The 18488-nt window shown below is 38.9% G+C and overlaps 1 protein-coding gene across 1 annotated transcript in view; it reads left to right on the forward strand.

Annotated features, from left to right (window-relative positions):
- ANO5 (anoctamin 5) overlaps positions 1-17800 on the forward strand; it is a 60687-nt gene extending 42887 nt beyond the window's left edge. Inside the window, exons 14-21 of the mRNA XM_054725307.1 lie at positions 1045-1267; positions 3478-3647; positions 4307-4404; positions 5896-6026; positions 9479-9684; positions 11828-12006; positions 14320-14425; positions 16310-17800. Coding sequence (XP_054581282.1) covers positions 1045-1267; positions 3478-3647; positions 4307-4404; positions 5896-6026; positions 9479-9684; positions 11828-12006; positions 14320-14425; positions 16310-16531 — 1335 coding nt within the window. The 3' untranslated portion in view covers positions 16532-17800. The remainder of the gene's footprint in view (positions 1-1044; positions 1268-3477; positions 3648-4306; positions 4405-5895; positions 6027-9478; positions 9685-11827; positions 12007-14319; positions 14426-16309) is intronic.
- The last annotated feature ends 688 nt before the right edge of the window (positions 17801-18488 follow it).

Here is an 18488-nt window from a genome sequence, read left to right on the forward strand (position 1 = left end):
AAAAGTATTAAAGAAAGACCATAGAATAAAGGAGGTGACAATCAATTTGGGACACTACTAGAGAAATACTCTGAAGTGGTGTTCCAGAAAGATTATTCTGTCTTTTATTTCTATTTATTCAATTTGGTTCAGTTCCTCAACTTTCAGAGTAAAATTCTCCAATCATTGATATAAAACCATCCCCAGATCTTTGTGTTTTTGCAATATCGGAAGTATACAAAATTTATACCAAACAGATGCAAATATCTAAACTGTCTGGTTTAGCAGGTTACTAATGGCAACATTCTGAGGGGAAATGAAATACAATCCTTAAATGTACTTTTCTTGGGAAAGTAAGTCATCTTCATGCTACATGTTTAACTACAATCTAGAGCAGAAGTTGGCAAACATTTTTACTAAAGAGGCCAGATGTATTTTAGGCTTTGTGGGCCAGTCACTGGCACATAATTATCTTTATTTTTCTTTACAACCTAAAAAAAATGCAAAACACATTCTTTTTTTAAAATGTTTTTATTGATTCAGAGAGAGGGAGGGAGAGGGAGAGAGAGATAGAAACATCAATGATTAGAGAGAATCATCCATTGGTTGCCTCCTGCACGCCCCCTACTGGGGATTGAGCCTGAAACCTGGGCATGCCCTGATTGGTAATCAAACCATGACCTCCTCGTTCATGGGTCTATACTCAACCACTGAGCTACACCAGTCAGGCAAAACACATTCTTAACTCGAGGGCCATGCCAGAACTGGTAAGACCACAGACAGAATTTGGCCTTCTGGCTAGTTTTCCTAACTCTTGCTAGCGTATGGACCATGAATACTTTTCTAGTTTAGACCTACCTTGCTACCATATGCCTTACCTCTAACCCTTTTACCTTACCAGTGTTCATTTCCTGCCATTGGTGTTAAGAGAGACTTGGTTTTATTTCCATGTCAGAGCTGCTAAGCATAACAGAATGAGATGAAGAGGACAGTATGTTACAGATATAGTATATGCAGCACAGAGATACAAGGACCAGAGTGACCAATTCTGTTTTCCTTCCGCAGATGTCTCTTGTCATTGCCTGTTTGGTGGCTGTGATTGTGTACCGCCTGTCAGTCTTTGCTACATTTTCCAGATTCATGGAAAGTGAAGCATCCTTAAAGCATGTCAAAAGTTTTCTCACTCCTCAGATAGCCACAGCACTCTCTGGGTCATGCTTGAACTTTATTGTCATCTTGATCTTGAATTTCTTTTATGAAAAGATATCTGCCTGGATTACAAAGATGGGTAAGCTGACTGACTCTTTACTATGGCTCTGAGAAAAGGGTCCCTAGCAACACTGCACATCCATTATGGATCATCCCCCAATTGCTAATTTTAAGGAAGTTTGGTTCCATAGGTAGACCCATAGCCTGGTACTTCACAATGCCCTAACCGCTATATCCAGGCCATCATAATGGAAGCAAGAGGATGAACTGAAAAGAATTAGGATTTTGTAGATCTCTTTGTATATTCTTATCTTAATTGCCCTTTCATGGGGCTAGTTGAATCCTAAGTAAAATCCTCACTTTTCTCAAGGCAAAGAGAGTTTTTATTTCATGTGTATGATTTTTAGAAGGTATTTGGTTTTTAAAAACATCATGAGAACAATCAGCTTCTCCTTAATAAATCTGAAATTTAGTGTCTCTCTTTTCAGTTGCAGTGTCTTAGAATCTAGATTTTTTTCTGTTTAATATATTGAAAGTTCTCCTAAAGCCATGAGGAAAGGTGAAGGCATCACAGGTGAGAGAGTCTCAGGTGAAGTGGGAGACTGAGCCAGGAGAATAGCACAGAGCGTCATTGCTCCTGATCTTGCCCCAGCAAGTTGGAAATAGATCGAAGACTCAGCTCAAGGCCTCAGCTTCTTCTCTGAGTGCTCTTTGTCCAGGAGCACATCCTCTACACCTGTCCACTGAGAGGCCCAATGTGACCCAATAGACCACTTCTTCCACCCAGCACTGGAGTGAGCACTGGGAAGCCACATTAAATATGACCCTCCAATTTGGAGTTCTTCCCTCAATTTTATTTGTATTTTTCTGCTAGCAACAACAAAAATATCATAGCAGATAACACCCAAACGTGAAATACTTAAAAATAGCAGCTTTCTTCTATGAGAAAAAGCACTTGTGTTCACTGATGAGATTTTGTAAGAATGCAACTAAATTTCACTAAAATGGAGGTGTTATCTGTGTCTTTAGAATAATATGTGTATTTCAGCATCACTGAAAAAGTCATGGATTTGGTTGGATTGGGAGATCATCAGCTCAGAAAAAAACATGCTTTTTTATGCCTAGTGATGCTTTACTGTGGCATGAAGAGAATCTAATATTTTCTTATTTTGGAATTCATTAAATGATAGATCATGATAAGGAGAAGGAAAATAAATGCTGTTACTGCCACCATTTGTGTGACATAACTTTAAAATTTCCTATAGCTACTAGTGACCCGGTGCACAGATTCAGGCACATTGAAAGGAAATTAATGAGAAGGTAGCCGGCAGGGCAGGACTGGGTGAGATGGGCCAGACATCCCCTGGAGCCAATCTCCCATGGTCCCTCCCTGGCCAGCCACATCTGGGGTGGCACCGTGGCTCAAAAGGTGTCTGCGGTGTGAGTGGGGTCTCTTCGGCAGGTGGGGTCCCTTGGCCTGGCCTGTGGGGATCTGGCCGAAACCAGCTCTCAAACATCCCCCAAGGGTCCCAGAGTGCAAGAGGGCACTCTGCAAAGTTGCTCTCATACAGGGTGTGGAACACAAACGCAAGTGTGCAGTAAACCAGATTCGGGGCCGACAGTGCCCCAGCAACAACATAACCCATGGCCGAAGGTGAAATCAAGTGGCTCCAGCCCTGGGAGGAATCGGGCTCCTTCCTCTGGTTTCAGGGTGTGTCACCCAAGAACCATTGCTGCCAAGTCACTGCAGCTCCGCAGCTTCTGTGTTGAGCATCTGCCCCCCCTGGTGGTCATTGCACATCATAGCAGCTGGTTGATGGAGGGAGGGATACTTAGCATATTAGATCAACACAAAGTCTCTAATAGGCAGCCTAGCACAAATCTACACTGAGTGGCCAGATTATTATGATCTCTGAATGCATAATAATCTGGCCACTCAGTGTATATCCTATGTAATAAAAGGCTAATATGCAAATTGTCCCCTCGACCAGGAGTTCCACCAGCAGGCAGGCCAGCCAACACCCATGTCCCCTCCTCCTGGCCAGGCTGGCCGGACCCCACCCATGCATGAATTCATGTGCCGGGCCTCTAATATATATACTGAGTGGCCAGATTATTATGTGTTCAGAGAGCATAATAATCTGGCCACTCCGTGTATATTTAACTAAATATTGGTGTATTATGACCAGAGTGGGAAACATTTCAACAGGCTCTCAGAAAAATGTGACTAGATATCTACTCATCCCAGTGAAAGTGCATTGTTAAACATTGATGTTTTTTCCTTACCAGAAATCCCTCGAACTTACCAGGAATATGAAAGCAGCCTGACCTTGAAAATGTTCCTGTTTCAGTTTGTAAATTTTTACTCATCATGCTTCTACTTAGCTTTCTTTAAAGGGAAGTTTGTGGGCTATCCTGGAAAGTACACATATTTGTTTAACGTGTGGAGAAGTGAAGAGGTAAGAACTCTCTTGAGAAGTGAGGTTTGTGGTTTCAATAACTCAGTGTTAACCAAATACCTTTTTTGTGCCCAGCACAAACTCAAATTTAATTCAAATTGGAAGAGAAATATAAGATACTGACTGTCTGAAGAGAATATTGGTTTTAGAATTGTCATCTAATAGACATCCATGTTCCTTTAGGGCTAGAAGTTACTTTGTGCTTCATGTTGGTATCAAAAAATGAGCTGCAAAATGGAATAAGTGAGTTCTATGTTCCCAAAGACTTCCTGCAAAGGAAGAATGAGAACTCTCTCCAAGTATAGCAGAGAGGACTCCTCCATGGGTGTGAGTTAGGTCAGATCAGTGGTCTGCAAATATGGCTGTGCATCCAAATCACATGGAGAAAAATAACAACTTCTGCCCTAACCCAGACATAAAGATGCAGAATTTTCTGAGAATGAAATCCACAAATGTTTTATTAACATAGCTGAATCTAATGCAGCTACCCCAGCATTGATCTATGATCATGCTTGGACTATTGAGCTAAATATCCCTTTATATCCCATTAGTATCCATTTCAACCCAAATCTTCAGATTCTGATCCTCTGGATTTATTTCATTGCAAAAGTTTTGTCTTTTATCATTCACTTCTCTTTTCACTGTCCCCTTCTAACTAGTGTGACCCTGGAGGCTGTCTAATAGAACTGACAACCCAGTTGACCATCATAATGACTGGGAAACAGGTCTTCGGAAACATTCAAGAAGCCATTTATCCGTATGTATGACTTAGAAGTTTTTGCTTGATTTAAGTAATCATGAGAGATTTCCTCTGGAAGAAGATGAAATTCTATTATCATGGTGCCTTTGTTAGCAAATGTTTAAGTCAATGAAAAAGAAACTTCACATTTAATCAACAGTCAAATGCATTAAGGTATTACAGGCCTTTAAATATGCATCGCTGTTGCCTAAGTTGAAGTTGAGGGAAAGGTAGTTATGGCCCTTTTAGGAAGATTTGTGTGTTATATCCTCTGTAGATTATTCTGCATGTTATGTATTCACAAATTGAACTCTGTAATAGTATCTATTTTTTATGGACACATTTAGGCAAAAATTGGTCATGAATGAAATACTGATACATGAAAGGTTTACTTTCTGTTCCAAAAGCATAGCAATAATGAATACTTTTTAAAAAGTGAAAACCAAAATGACAGTTTATACCAAATATAAGAGGAAAATTCCCATGGATAAAAAGAGAAAGAATCATAAGCCTGTACTCTTTCAAGGCTCCTAGTTAGGAAACTACAGTGTCAGGTTTGTTTAGCACCTGTAATATAAAGTGGGCTAAAAGTGCTCTATTTATTTATCTTTATTGTTGAAAGTATTACAGATGTCCCCTTTTTTTCTGTGACGGGAAGGAGCCTGCAACTGAGGTATGCGCCCTTGACAGGAATCAAACCCGGGACCCTTTGGTCCACAGGCGTATGCTCTATCCACTGAGCCAAACCGGCTAGGGCTCTAGTAGAGTCTTAAATGTGATCATGCACATTCTTTATTTTGTTCTTGGTTTTAAAGGGAATGTTTCTAACTTTTCCCTATTAAGAATGATGTTTGCCCAAAATTTTGGTAGATGCTTGTGATCAGATAGAGGTAATTTCCTTTTTTTCTACCTTTTTGTTATAAATAGGTGCTTGAAATATATCAAATGTATTTTTCTGCAGCAGTTGACATGATTTTATATTCTTAAACCTGTTGGTGTGGTTTATTACGTTGATTGATAAGTGATTGATTAATAAAATAAAATAAAAACTTGTTTCTTAAAGTAACCAACATTATCATTATACTAGGGTCCCGGTGCACAAATTCTTGCATATTGGAAGGAAATTAATTAGAAGAAATACTTTAATATCACTATTCGCCCTTTCTCTATAATAATAGAAGTGTCAACCAAATTCATGATTGACAATGACAGATCAAAACACACATGTGTGATTGACGCCAGCAAGAGTTTTATATGGATCGCGCATGCACGAGTCAACTTAGCCTTTTATAGATATAGATTCAGGGTTATTACTTTTTCTTAATCATTCCAATAAAGAACTTTTGACTCTGGCACATGTTGTGAAAAGAACTCTAGATTTTGATTTGGACTTTAGCTCTACTTGCTCTGTGATCTTAAATTACTTAACCTTTCTTTCAATTTCTAGATCTGATTCTGTAACCCTTTTAAAACACTATTTCGGGTATTTACTTCTCTCACTTCCAACAGCTTGGCTCTGAATTGGTGGAGACGCCGAAAAGCTCGCACCAACTCTGAAAAGTTATACAGTCGATGGGAGCAGGATCATGACCTTGAAACTTTTGGAAGTCTTGGACTATTCTATGAATACTTAGAAACAGGTAATTTTCAACCACTTCTTTGAAACATGGAGTATGGCTGAGTAAAATAAGTGTTTTTCATCTCTTAGTATTTCTTCCTGCCTTGAACATAGTAGGTGTTCAATAAATCATTGGATAGTGGATGAGAAGATAGGTGGATGAGTATAGAAAAGATTGGTTCAACATTATCTTTACCCACCAAACAGAATGTAGAGTGAAGTTTAGTTTTAGAACACCAATCTTAGATATATTTTTCTATTAATGGAATGTTAATATTGAACAAAATAAAATAAAGATTACTTTTTAATGCCTGTCTCAAATTAGCTGTTTCTCCTTTTGTTTGCCTCTGTGGAAGCTGAGAGAGAATAAGTTGTAAAACATTTCCAGTGAATGACATATATTTAGTTTTTCCTTTACTCATGCTGAACAGAAGAAGGTTAAAAGCAGTTATTCAAGGGAAACCCAAATTGAATACAATAAATTCATAAAATATTCTAAGGATTGAACAGAGATCTTGAGGTAACATTTTAGGAGAGAGTGATGGAGAGACAGCCTGTATAGCTACTCAGAGTGCTTCCTCTCAGTAACATTTCTCTGCTTCTCTGGTTAGACAATTTTTAACTTATTCTGAAGACCCATAAAATCACAGTGGAATGAATGAGATGGCCTGAATTTGTTACTGATTCCCCACTATAGTACATATCCATGACACATGGATTGAAATAAGTAACTTGAGGACAAATAGAAGTCTCTATGTAGCTGGCTCCAAATTTAGGTAGTGTTTGCTTTACGGGGTGATCAGGCTATAATTTTTAATTGTGTAAGTTTCAAATAAATTTGTATGTAAATGCATCAGAGATTACCACTGAATAAAATATAAAATCAAGGTTTCATAAGAATGACTCCCATTTATTGTGGTACAATTAATTTACTTGGATATTTTACATACATTATCTCTAATCTTGAAACATCTTACAGAGTAGTCATTATTCACTGCATTTTATTTTAGAGGATCCTGACATGTGGATAGTTTAATTTTCCACTGTCACAAAGAGTTGAAGTAAAGATCTAAAATTTGAACATGGAAAATGTAAGCTGTTTCTACATACTACTTTTCTTAATTTCATATTTCTTGTATCAGAGGAGGCAGGAAATGAGGCAATTTGTTCACTTGGTTTAGTAGATGACAAGGCTGATTTTCATGAGAAAATTTTAAAAGAAAAGCTGAAACCAGAAATACTCAAGATTCATCTAAAAATAGAGGACTAGTGGAATATTATTTCCTCCTTCAATTCAGAGCCACTCCTGTATATCTTATTATTTTTTTATTCATGTGGGAAGCCTAAACTGCCAACTGTATGATTTTTTTTATTCCAAGCATTGTTGAAAACAAAATAACAAAAATGTGGAGAGAAGCCAGCTTACCAAGTGAGGAGAGTAAAACTTATTTAAAAAGATGTCAAGATATCACAAAGAATCAGGACTTTAATACTTTTTTTCCAGAAAATGTATATTTCCTCTGCCCACATATAATTCATATATACTTCCAATGCTTTCAAAATTAGCTTTATGGTTTATTCTCAAATAGCTTGTTTTATACTTTTTTATCTATTAGCTTCTTCAAAACTTAAATAAAGCATCCTAATATATAAAAACCTTGGGTCTTAATGACCAGTAACAACCAGAGGCTGACCAACTGGAAGTCAGTGTTGGCCCCACCCCAAGCAAGCAGTTAGGGGCAATCAGGCAGGCAGGCAGAGGGGTTAGGGGTGAACAGGTAGGCAGGCAAGTGGTTAGGGGAGATCAGATAGGCAGGCCAGCAGTTAGGGGCGGTCAAGTAGGCAGACCAGCGGTTAGGGGTGATCAGGTAGGTAGATGGCCCCTCACCTGGCTGGCCCCACCCCCAAGCAAGCAGATAAGGGCAATCAGGCAGGCAGGCACAGTGGTTAGGGGTGATCAGGTAGGCATACCAGTGGTTAGGGGTGACCAGGTAGGCAGGCAAGCAGTTAGGGGAGATCAGGTACACAGGCCAGTGGTTAGGGGTGATCAAGTAGGTAGGCGAGCGGTTAGGGGTGATCAGGTAGGCAGACGGCCCCTCGCAGGGCTGGCCCCATCCCCCAGCAAAGAAAGAGGGAGGCCCAGGCCAGCCAAGCCATCGCACCTCAGCCTTTCGCCTGCAGAGGGAGGCCACTGGTGGCAGGGGAGGGGTGGCAGCTCTGCACAGATGGCAAGCAGTGGCAGTGGTGGGGGTGGGGCCAGCTGCCTGCAGCCCAAGGAAGTAAAGCCCCGATAGGTCCTGATCTCAGGCCAGGCCTAGGGACCCTACCCAAGGGGTCCCAGATTGTGAGAGGGTGCAGGCCAGGCTGATGGACCACCATGAGTGCACGAATTTTCATGCACGGGGCCTCTAGTCCTATATAATAAAAGCCTAATATGCAAATCGACCAAATGGCAGAACAACTTGTGGAACGACCGGTCACTGTGATGTGCACTGACCACCAGGGGGCAGACCCTCAACACAGGAGCTGCCCCCAACCCACAGGCCCCAGGCCAGCCAAGGCAGGTGCCACCAGGGCTTCCCTCCTCGCCCCGATTGCCCTGCTGGTTGCCCCACAGAGGGAGGCAACCAGTGGCAGCAGGGGACAGGCCCGGCGAGCGGATGGTGTCAGGCCAGCCTAGGCAGGTGTCAGTGGGGGCCTCTGATCATCCTGCCAGTTGCCCCACAGATCAGTTCTGATCACTGGCCAGGCCTAGGGACCCTACCCATGCACGAATTTCATGCACCGGGTCTCTAGTTAATTTATAAGGCTTATAGTTGAGTACTCTTATATACCCAGCACATGCTGGCTTTTGGAAGTATACAAATGAATCAGTCATATCCCTGATCTGAAAAAGTACTCATATTAGCAGACAGAAAATTTGATTTTCTGGTAAATCTACTATGGCTGTACCAGTGTGAAGTCTAGACCAGCATAGGCCTACCTATAGACTACTAGAGGCCTGGTGCACGAGTTCGTGCACTGGTGGAGTCCAGCCAGTCCACCTGATGGGGGCCATGAGAGGTGGGCTGGCCGGGGCAAGGGGCCACGGGCGTTCCGGTCATTCTGCTGTTCTGTCAATTTGCATATTACCCTTTTATTGTATAGGATTATATAGGATAATAAAAGGCTGTGTTTTAAGAAGAATATCTTATCTAAGAAGAATAGATACTTTCTTTAGATAAGCAGATCTCAAAAGAAACAGCAAGGACAGAACTGAGCTGTGCATGCCCTGTTTCTCCTTCCTATTTTAGCAAGCAAATTCATCACTATGCTTTTTGTAGGGAGGAGGAAGTGGGAAGATGGAAAGAGACCTGGAGTGTTTTGCTGGTATAGGTCCTTCCAAAATGCAGCAAGTGGCAGGAGTTGGGCAGAGTGTTCCCTCTTTTCTCCTCCACAATAATGAGTTTGCAAATTTTTCTTTTTTCCCTACAGTTATCCAATTTGGATTTGTTACCTTATTTGTGGCCTCTTTTCCTTTGGCTCCTCTTCTTGCTCTCTTGAATAATATTATAGAGATTCGAGTGGATGCCTGGAAACTTACTACTCAGTACAGGAGACCTGTAGCAGCTAAAGCTCATAGCATAGGTGTTTGGCAAGATATTCTTCATGCAATGGCTGTTCTTTCTGTTGCAAGTAATGTAAGTGGACCTATTTTGGTGGGGTAACATTGTATTTTGTTTTCTTGGGGACGGGGAAATGTGAATGATGTTTAGCTCAATCTTTATTTGTATTGTTTTCATCTACTGACAATCCACAAAGATATCCCTAAACTTTTATACAGTAAATAGCATAGAGAAATCTGTGACATGGAAAATCTTAGAAATACAAGGAAAATTGTAAAATCACTCTCATTAAAATAACATAATACAGTTTCATAACATGTAACAAAATAAACAGGAAACAAGTAAAGGTATAGAGGATTTGAATAATATAATTGAATCTTTTTTTTTTAATAAAGCATCATCCCATTTATTTATTTATTTATTTATTTATCTAAATCTTTAAATCTTTATTGTTGAAAGAATTATATAGGTCCTCCTTTTTCCCCTGTTAACCTCTTCCAGCCCACTTCCCTTCCTCCCCCACCCTAGACGCCCACCACCCCATTGTCTATGTCTAATGTTTATGCATATATGCATGCAAGTTCATTGGTTGATCTCTTCCCATCCACCCTCCCCTGCCTTCCCTCTCAGGCTCAACCTTCTGTTCATGCTTCTATGTCTCTGGGTGCAATTAAATATTGATCATGTGTAAAGTTGTGTACTACAAATAGAGAATACACAACATTTGCCTGTTATATCTATGGAGCACTTATTAAAAAATAGAAATAAAAATAAATTCACCTGCCTTGGTCAAGTGGCTCAGTTGCAGTTCATTTCCCAAGCAGGACACATACTTGACCTGGGTTCAGTCCCCGGTCAGGACCCAGTCAGGTTTCTCACATCCATGTTGTTTTTCTCTCTCAAAATCAATGTATATATACTTGGGTGAGGATAAAAAAATTATGCAAAGAAGAAATTAAATTATAAGGGCACTTAATTAAAATGAAAACATAAAGGAATCAGCTAAAATCACAGGTACAGAAAATTTATAGCCGTAAATGCTTTACCCTGGCCAGTAATAAGAGAGTTAATAAAGATATATACAGGAATAATCAAATTAGAAAACAAACAAAAAGCAATATAATTGCTAAGTAAATCAAGAATTGACTCATTGAAAAGACAAATAAAATAAGCAAAACTCCAAAAATCTCAAACATGTAAAAGAGTTATAAGATACAGGTGAGAACATTGAGAGACTGCTGTGTATATATTTATTACAATAAGTCTCAAATTTATTTGAAATTATTAATTTTTTAGAAAATAATAACTGCCAAAATTTATTTAGTGATTGAAACCTGAATGGACCAGTAGCTATAGAAGTAATGTTAAAAGGTTTTTAAAAATCTACCACTAGAAATGTAGATATAGAGCCAGCTGGTTTAAAGTGACTTATCAACCCTAAAAGAAACATGTTGTTTATACCATTTAGAGCTTAGGAAAAGATGGAAAAATAGCATTCCTATGAAATAAAATACTGAAATTAATTGCATTTAACTGTGAGAAATTTACTAACTCATGGTCTTGTATCTCTCCATTCCCTCCCCACCAAACTCCTCCACACACACGCGCGCACACACATACACACGTACACAAACACTGTCCTAGCTTTTGGAGTTGGGAGTTGATCCAGGCAACTGAATTTGTTTAAGGACACTGGAACTGCACTGTGCAACAATGAGAAATGTAGGAAATAGAAAGGCAGAGTGGAAAGAGCATGCTTTTTTGGAGACAGGTACACTTAGGTTCGATTTTAACTTAGTCACTTTCTAGGTATGACATCTTGGACTACTAATCATATACTGTAAATGTGGTATTTCATATTTTAGGCCAAAGACTCATATTATCATGATTTATAATAGCATTTTAATCATTTTGCATCGATATGGCACATGGAACTGGGATAGATACAAATCAGACATTTTAAAAGAGATTTTTATTGATTGAGAGAGAGAGAGAAAGGAAGAGGGAGAGAGAAATATCAATGTGAGAGAAACATCAACCTGCTGCCTCCTGCATGCCCCCACCAGGGATCAAGCTCGTAACCCGGGCAGTGTCCTGACCAGGAATCCAACCAGCAACCCTTGGCACATGGGATTGAACTACACCAGCCAGGGAACAAATCAGATATGTTAGAAACTAGATTGCTTGCTCCTGATCTCCCTCTTGCTTTATCCTTTAGGCTTTTATTGTTGCATTTACATCGGACATCATTCCTCGTTTAGTTTACTACTATGCCTACGCATATAATGCCAGTGAACCTTTGAGAGGATATGTCAATAACAGCCTGTCAATATTCCTGATAGCCGATTTACCAAACACCACTGCGCCTTTGGACAAACGAGACTTCACCACTTGCAGGTTTCCTCTTGTTTTCTTAGGCTTTCATTGTACCCTCTAAATGTCTTGCTAAGTTCTATATTTCATTCATGCCTTAGAACATAAAGGATTTCCTTGGGGCAATAAAAATCCTAGATAAATCAAGTGCATAATTTTAAAATTCACACATTCTATGATTCTGATTTGGAATTGTTGAATGTCCCAAAGTAAGAAAATATTATGGGTAAAGATAATGTCAATTTTGAATTGTTTATTTTCTAAATTTATTGGAAAGATTTCTCACCAACAAATACCCTTTGATTCCAAGGTGTAATATATATATAGTATAATTATGTTATACATGCATCTAATCTACTTGACCTTAATTATATGTCCTCAAAATAAGATAAACTGAAAAAGAAGCAAAAAAATGATTGATTCACCATCCATTCTATGTAAAGGGTTTCTTTTATGCAGTGAGTGTGAAATTGGATTTGTAAACCTACTCTTTCTACACTTAGTGTCTTGTATCCTGTGAGGATCTTTTTACTCCAGGATTTAAAGATTTATATGTAATATGTTTATAATATATTATATTATACTAGAGGCCCGGGGCATGAAATTCATGCATGAGTAGGGTCCCTAGGCCTGGCTGGCAATCAGGGCCGATCTGTGGGGCGATTGGTGGGATGATCAAGGGGTCCCCACTGGCACCTGTCTTGGCCAGCCTGGTGCCGCCCACTTGCTGACCCTACCCTCCAATCGCCCCGCCAGTTGCCTCCCAGGTCCAGCCCACTTGCTGGCTGGCCCTGCCCCCCTGCCATCCACTTGCCAGCTGGCCCCACCCCTGCTGCTGCAGCCGTTAGTCACCTCCCTCTGCAGGTTGACTCGGGGGCGATGGAGTGGAGGGAGTCCACTGGCACCCTCCTTGGCTGGCCTGGGGCCTGCGGGCTGGGGGCAACTCTTGCGTTTATTGTCTGCCCCCAGGTGGTCAGTGCTCATCATAGCAAAGTCGTTCCACCAGTCCTTCCTCTGTTCTGTTGATTTGCATATTAGGCTTTTATTATACAGGATTATACTACGTTATACCATACCATACCATACCATACCATACCATACCATACCATACCATACTATACTATCGGCCCAGTGCACAGATTTGTGCACCTTGAAAAGAACTGTGGGCTGCAAGGCTGCAGTGGACACAGGGGCGGGTCTCAGCCCATCCTCTGCACCCCCGCCTGGCCCCTCCCACCACGGCCCCTGGTCCCCTGACAGCTCCAGCCCCGCTCGCACCCGATGATGGCACAGAGCAATTAGGGCCTGCACCAGCAGCGGGTGCTAGCAGGGCCAGCACCATCAGTGCGTGGGATCAGTGGCTGCTGCCCCAATTGCCTCTCAGGAGCAGGGGGAGGTAGAAAAGCCCTCAGGGGCGATCGGGGCCAGCAGCCACAGTTCGCACCTGCTGACGGCGCCAAGTGATCAGGGCTGGCGCTGGGCGCCAGCAGTGGGTGCAAGCAGTAACTCCACGCTGGCAGCTGGTGGGACTGCAGCTTGCGGGAGCAAAGAATTTTCAGTAACCACCAGAGGCTCGCCCTGATGACAGCAACCGGCTTCCCGCCTTGATCTGGCTCCCACACTCACCTGCTCCACCATCCCACCACAGTTGATGCCTGCCATGTTCCACACGTGCTCCCCTGGTGGTCAGCGCACATCATAACGACCGGTTGTTTGGTTGTTCGGTTGTTCCGCTGTTCTGTCTATTTGCATATTAGCGTTTTATATGTATAGATTCCATTATATTATACTATACTATATTGATAGAATAAACATTAAGGCCCCTTAATTCTTAAACCAATTGATTCATTTTGGATTCCAGCAAAGAAACAGCAAAATGTTGCATCACAGGTAGACAGAAGCATTATATGTTTCATATTTGCATCTAGAGCAGTGGTTCTCAACCTTTCTAATGCCGTGACCCTTTAATACAGTTCCTCATGTTGTGGGCACCCCCAACCATAAAATTATTTTTGTTGCTACTTCATAACTGTAATTTTGCTACTGTTATGAATCGTAATGTAAATATCTGTGTTTTCCGATGGTCTTAGGCTCTACAGCAGCAGTTCTCAACCTGTGGGTCACCCACAGGTTGAGAACCGCTAGCAGGGTCACCTAAGACATCTATACTATATGTGGGCAATATTTGGCCATGACTTTTATCTGTGCAAGGAAGATAAATGTTTCATAGTAGCAGTTATCTTACTGTGACTTGAGTTTTGAGATCAACTAAAAGAGTCTCTTAAGAGGTCTCTCTATTTGAATCTGTAGCTAACTTTTTGTATAAATATTTTTCAGGTATAGAGATCACAGATATCCCCCTAATAACCCAGAAAAATACTCTCATAATATGCAATTCTGGCACGTCCTTGCTGCCAAAATGACCTTCATCATAGTCATGGAGGTAAGCCCTTCTTAGCATTCATTCTAGTTAGTCTCTCTGCTCCCTTTAGCCATATATTTCTAAAGATATCTGTTCAGAAAAGAAGTAGCATTATCTCAATAAATTGTTTTGATATATTTGTTGTCATAAAAAGCAACTTAGGGATATTTTCAGTATAGTGAGTGCCTGTTATTCACTTACTAACTATCAAGGTGACAGAAAAGAAAAAAAATATGGCTACATCGCTTGAGGGACAGGAAAAAGGCAGGGGACTCACTGATTTTACTGAATACCTTTACATATTGGTTTCAGAGGCTATAATAACCTTGTAAGTTTGACTTTATTATTTGCTCTTGAAAAATGAATCTGAGGCTTATCAAAATAAGGTATTTGGTTTAAAGATAATCAGCTAATATTGAACCTGGGTTTTGATGCCAGATGTCTCACTCCCAAGACTCTGCTCTGTCCACTATATTGTGCTTCTCCCTTGTGGAATTTCCAGTATAAGTTTAGATATAAGAAACGCAGTAAAAAAGAACAAATACAGAGGTGGTATTTGACTAAGACACAAGTTGAGAGCTACAAATCGTAAGACATGAAAGCCAATAAGGGAGAGAGAAGTCAGTGTAAGGCACTTTTTTTACTCTACAGTGAATCTCAATAATGGAAAAGTCTAATGCAAACACACACAAAGTCTAATCAGTTTTTCTTTATTTTTTATATATGTAAGTGATTTTAAAAAATCAAATAATTTTGCACCATAAAGAAAAGAGAGCAGTCTTATGTAGTATTCCTCCATATCCCCCCTCTCTCTTTCTCTATCTGCTCTTTATCACTCTTTCATTCCTACATTTTTTATCACCTTTCAGTCTGGTAAATTGCACTAGGAATCTTTTGATATTTTTGTTTTTGTTTATTCATTATTTTTACTAATTTTTGTAATTATCACAGGCTCTGACTCATTGTCTTTTTTGGGATTTCTCTTTACCTTCTCTTATATTAATTGCTATATTTTCTGCAATCTATGTTTCTCCCATTTTTGGATTGATAGCATATTTTTAATGAAGTACATCTTTCAGTAATTTGCTGAGGAAAATTACATTTTTTGAAAACTTGCATATTAAAAACATATGTTCTTTCATTATCGATGATTAATTGGTATGAAATTCAAGATTGAAAGTCCTTTTTCCTGAAAAATGTTTAACCATCTTTATTTCGATATCCTGAATTTTTTTAAAGACATTGCTCTATTTTCTGTTAGCTTTTCCCTGGGTTAGGGCCAGTGTTGTTATAAAATGCAAATGCAATAGCATTCTGATTTCCTAGTCTTTATGACTTCTTTTGTTTTTTGTGAAGGTTTTTTGGTTAATATTTGGTAAATATCAAATCGAGGATATTTTTCCATTGATTTTTTTTTTTTTTTTAGAGAGAATGGAAGAGAGAGGGAGAGACAGAGAGAAATATTGATGTGGGAGAGACACATTGATTGGTTGCCTCCTGCCCACACCCCTACCAGGGCCAGGAAACCATTGCAAGTTTAAGTGCCAGCTTTCTCTACTCTGGAGTCTATTACTATTCCCTCCCTTCTTTTAGTCTTTGTTGGTTATATTATCTTTTAAAATTCATTTTCAAGTATTTTATTAGGTTTTTAGGAAGGAGCATAGAAAAAAAGAGTATATTCAATAATGTGTTCAACCTCAATTTCTGTATTACATATTTTAGAATGTATTTATCTGTTTACTATTGGTCTTTTTTGGAAAGTTCCAGAACAGGGGACATATCTTTTTTTATTTTCCTGGTACTTCCTGCATTGAGCACAGTTTATTGAATGAATGAAATTATTTGTAAGAGCTTCCTGCTGAACATTTGACAATTCTAACAGTGTTATTTTATGTTTTTTTCTAGCACGTTGTATTTTTAGTTAAATTTTTGTTGGCTTGGATGATCCCTGATGTTCCAAAAGATGTTCTGGAGAGAATTAAGCGAGAAAGGCTAATGACAGTCAAGATTCTCCATGACTTTGAGCTTAAGAAATTAAAAGAGAACTTGACAATTGATTCTAGTGAATTTGCCAAAGAATTCATGATTCAGGAAAACAAAGTAGAGCTGGCTAAATCAACAGTCTAGTCAACAAAATGAGTAAGCAGCTGGTAGCCTGTCTGGCTTCACATTTTCCCTAGATTAGGGCCAGAGGCCAGAAGCCATGTGTCAATTTTATCCCTTCTCCTTCTTTTTTAACTCAAAGTTTTTGTACACTTTTATAGAGGCCAACTTTGTGAGGTCAGAAGAATACCTTCTCTGCTCCATTGGCTGGGCCCTCCCTAGATATTGTTTTCTGGGATTCTATAAATGATTGTTAAAAGTGCATGTGGAATCAGAATATGGAAAATCATGGAATGTTGCAGTTTATAATCCAACACTGGACTAGGGCTGTCCCGTCACCTTCCAGTGCATCTGCACATTTTCATGGTCTTCTACTGGGATGTTTCATATCACTTTCCCATCAAGAAAAATGTTGGGACAAAGAGAAAAGAAGTGAAGGGGCTTAAAAAGCCATATTTATCCTGCCATTTCAGACTATGCAAATGAAAAACCAAAATCAGATGACATAAGACTCACATATTAAGCATATTGGGTAAATATCATGGCGAGGGTATGTTTCTGAAGTTGTCCTGAATAAGTGAAACTTCCATAAAAATCCCAGGTAGTCCTTCAAGTAAATGCAAAATTGCTTTTTCAAGAGACTGAACATTTGGGTTTCAACAAAAGACTAACAATTCAGTTGTTTAAAGATAACGTTTTGGTAAAAATAGTTTGAGGACTGGATTGTTTTATCTGGAAAAGAGCATTATGAAGTTATTAGATTGCTTCAGGTCTTTGAGTAAATGAAATATATCTTAAAGCAGTAATGTCTTTGTAGTTAAGAAATTCAAGACAATGCATATTGATTAATTTATTGATCTTAATATAAAAATTGTTGAATTATTTTAAAAAATTATTTGTCTTCTACAATGCCTTTTTTCATCATGAAGCTTGTTTGAGCATTAGCAATTTGTATGTTAGGCACAAGTTGTTTATGGAATTTGATTTTTTTGTTTAAAGTAATCTCAAATCTTTTAATGCATTTAGAATCCTTTGTATTGATTCATCCCTTTACACAATGTTCAGTGCCTTATCCCTATGCCTTTGACACCCAGAGGTATTGTTGGCTATTGATTTGATGTGATTTGACATCAATCACAGAGTTTAACACCAAAAGTGGATCAACTAAATCAGAATGAGGTGGTGAATTTGATAGCTAAATTTAAAAAAAAAAAAAGTTGAATTATTACTCTCATACTTAGGTCTGTGGCACATATACACTCGTTCTTATTCTTATTTCCCTTAAAAATGCTATATATATATATATATATATATATATATAGCATATATATTTTTTAACCTTATAGAGTGAGAGATACAGGTCAACTTGAATCTCTAGTTTTAAATTACACTTAAGTTCCAAAGGAATAGTATTTTTTCATTGCATACAAAAGAAGAAACATTATTGCAAAAAAATTTTAACTGGTGTTTCATTGTTTGATGCTAATATATTTCGTGGAATTGTCAGTATTAAGTATATGTCAGATAGTATTAACCAATGATCAATATTAAGCATTTATATCTGAGGATTATGAATTTTATAAAACTATGAGATAGTTATCCCAATATTGGCAGTAATAATTTGTCATCCACTAGGTAGATTTTTATGAACATTTTTGTGTAATTTGAAATGATCTCATTGTTGAAGCATGATTTCACATGTGGAAGAGATATATTTCTTGCTTGAGAAATCCAGTCAGTGTTACTATGAAGTAAGCCACAGATGCAGTGTTTGACCTATTAAATAAAACTATGGTGTTGTACATTGTGCACAGCTCATATTGTTCCTTCTTAAGTGTTAATAAAAATTAGAATGTGGAAACTGTTTTTTATGGCTTTTAATTTTTGTGGCCTAACAATATTTATAGAGCTGGATTGTAAGAAAATAAAAACATATTTCTCTCACAAGGTTATCTGTACATTGCCATCCTAAACCAACTCA

Source organism: Eptesicus fuscus, chromosome 13, assembly GCF_027574615.1.
Source record: "Eptesicus fuscus isolate TK198812 chromosome 13, DD_ASM_mEF_20220401, whole genome shotgun sequence".
Lineage (NCBI taxonomy): Eukaryota > Metazoa > Chordata > Mammalia > Chiroptera > Vespertilionidae > Eptesicus > Eptesicus fuscus.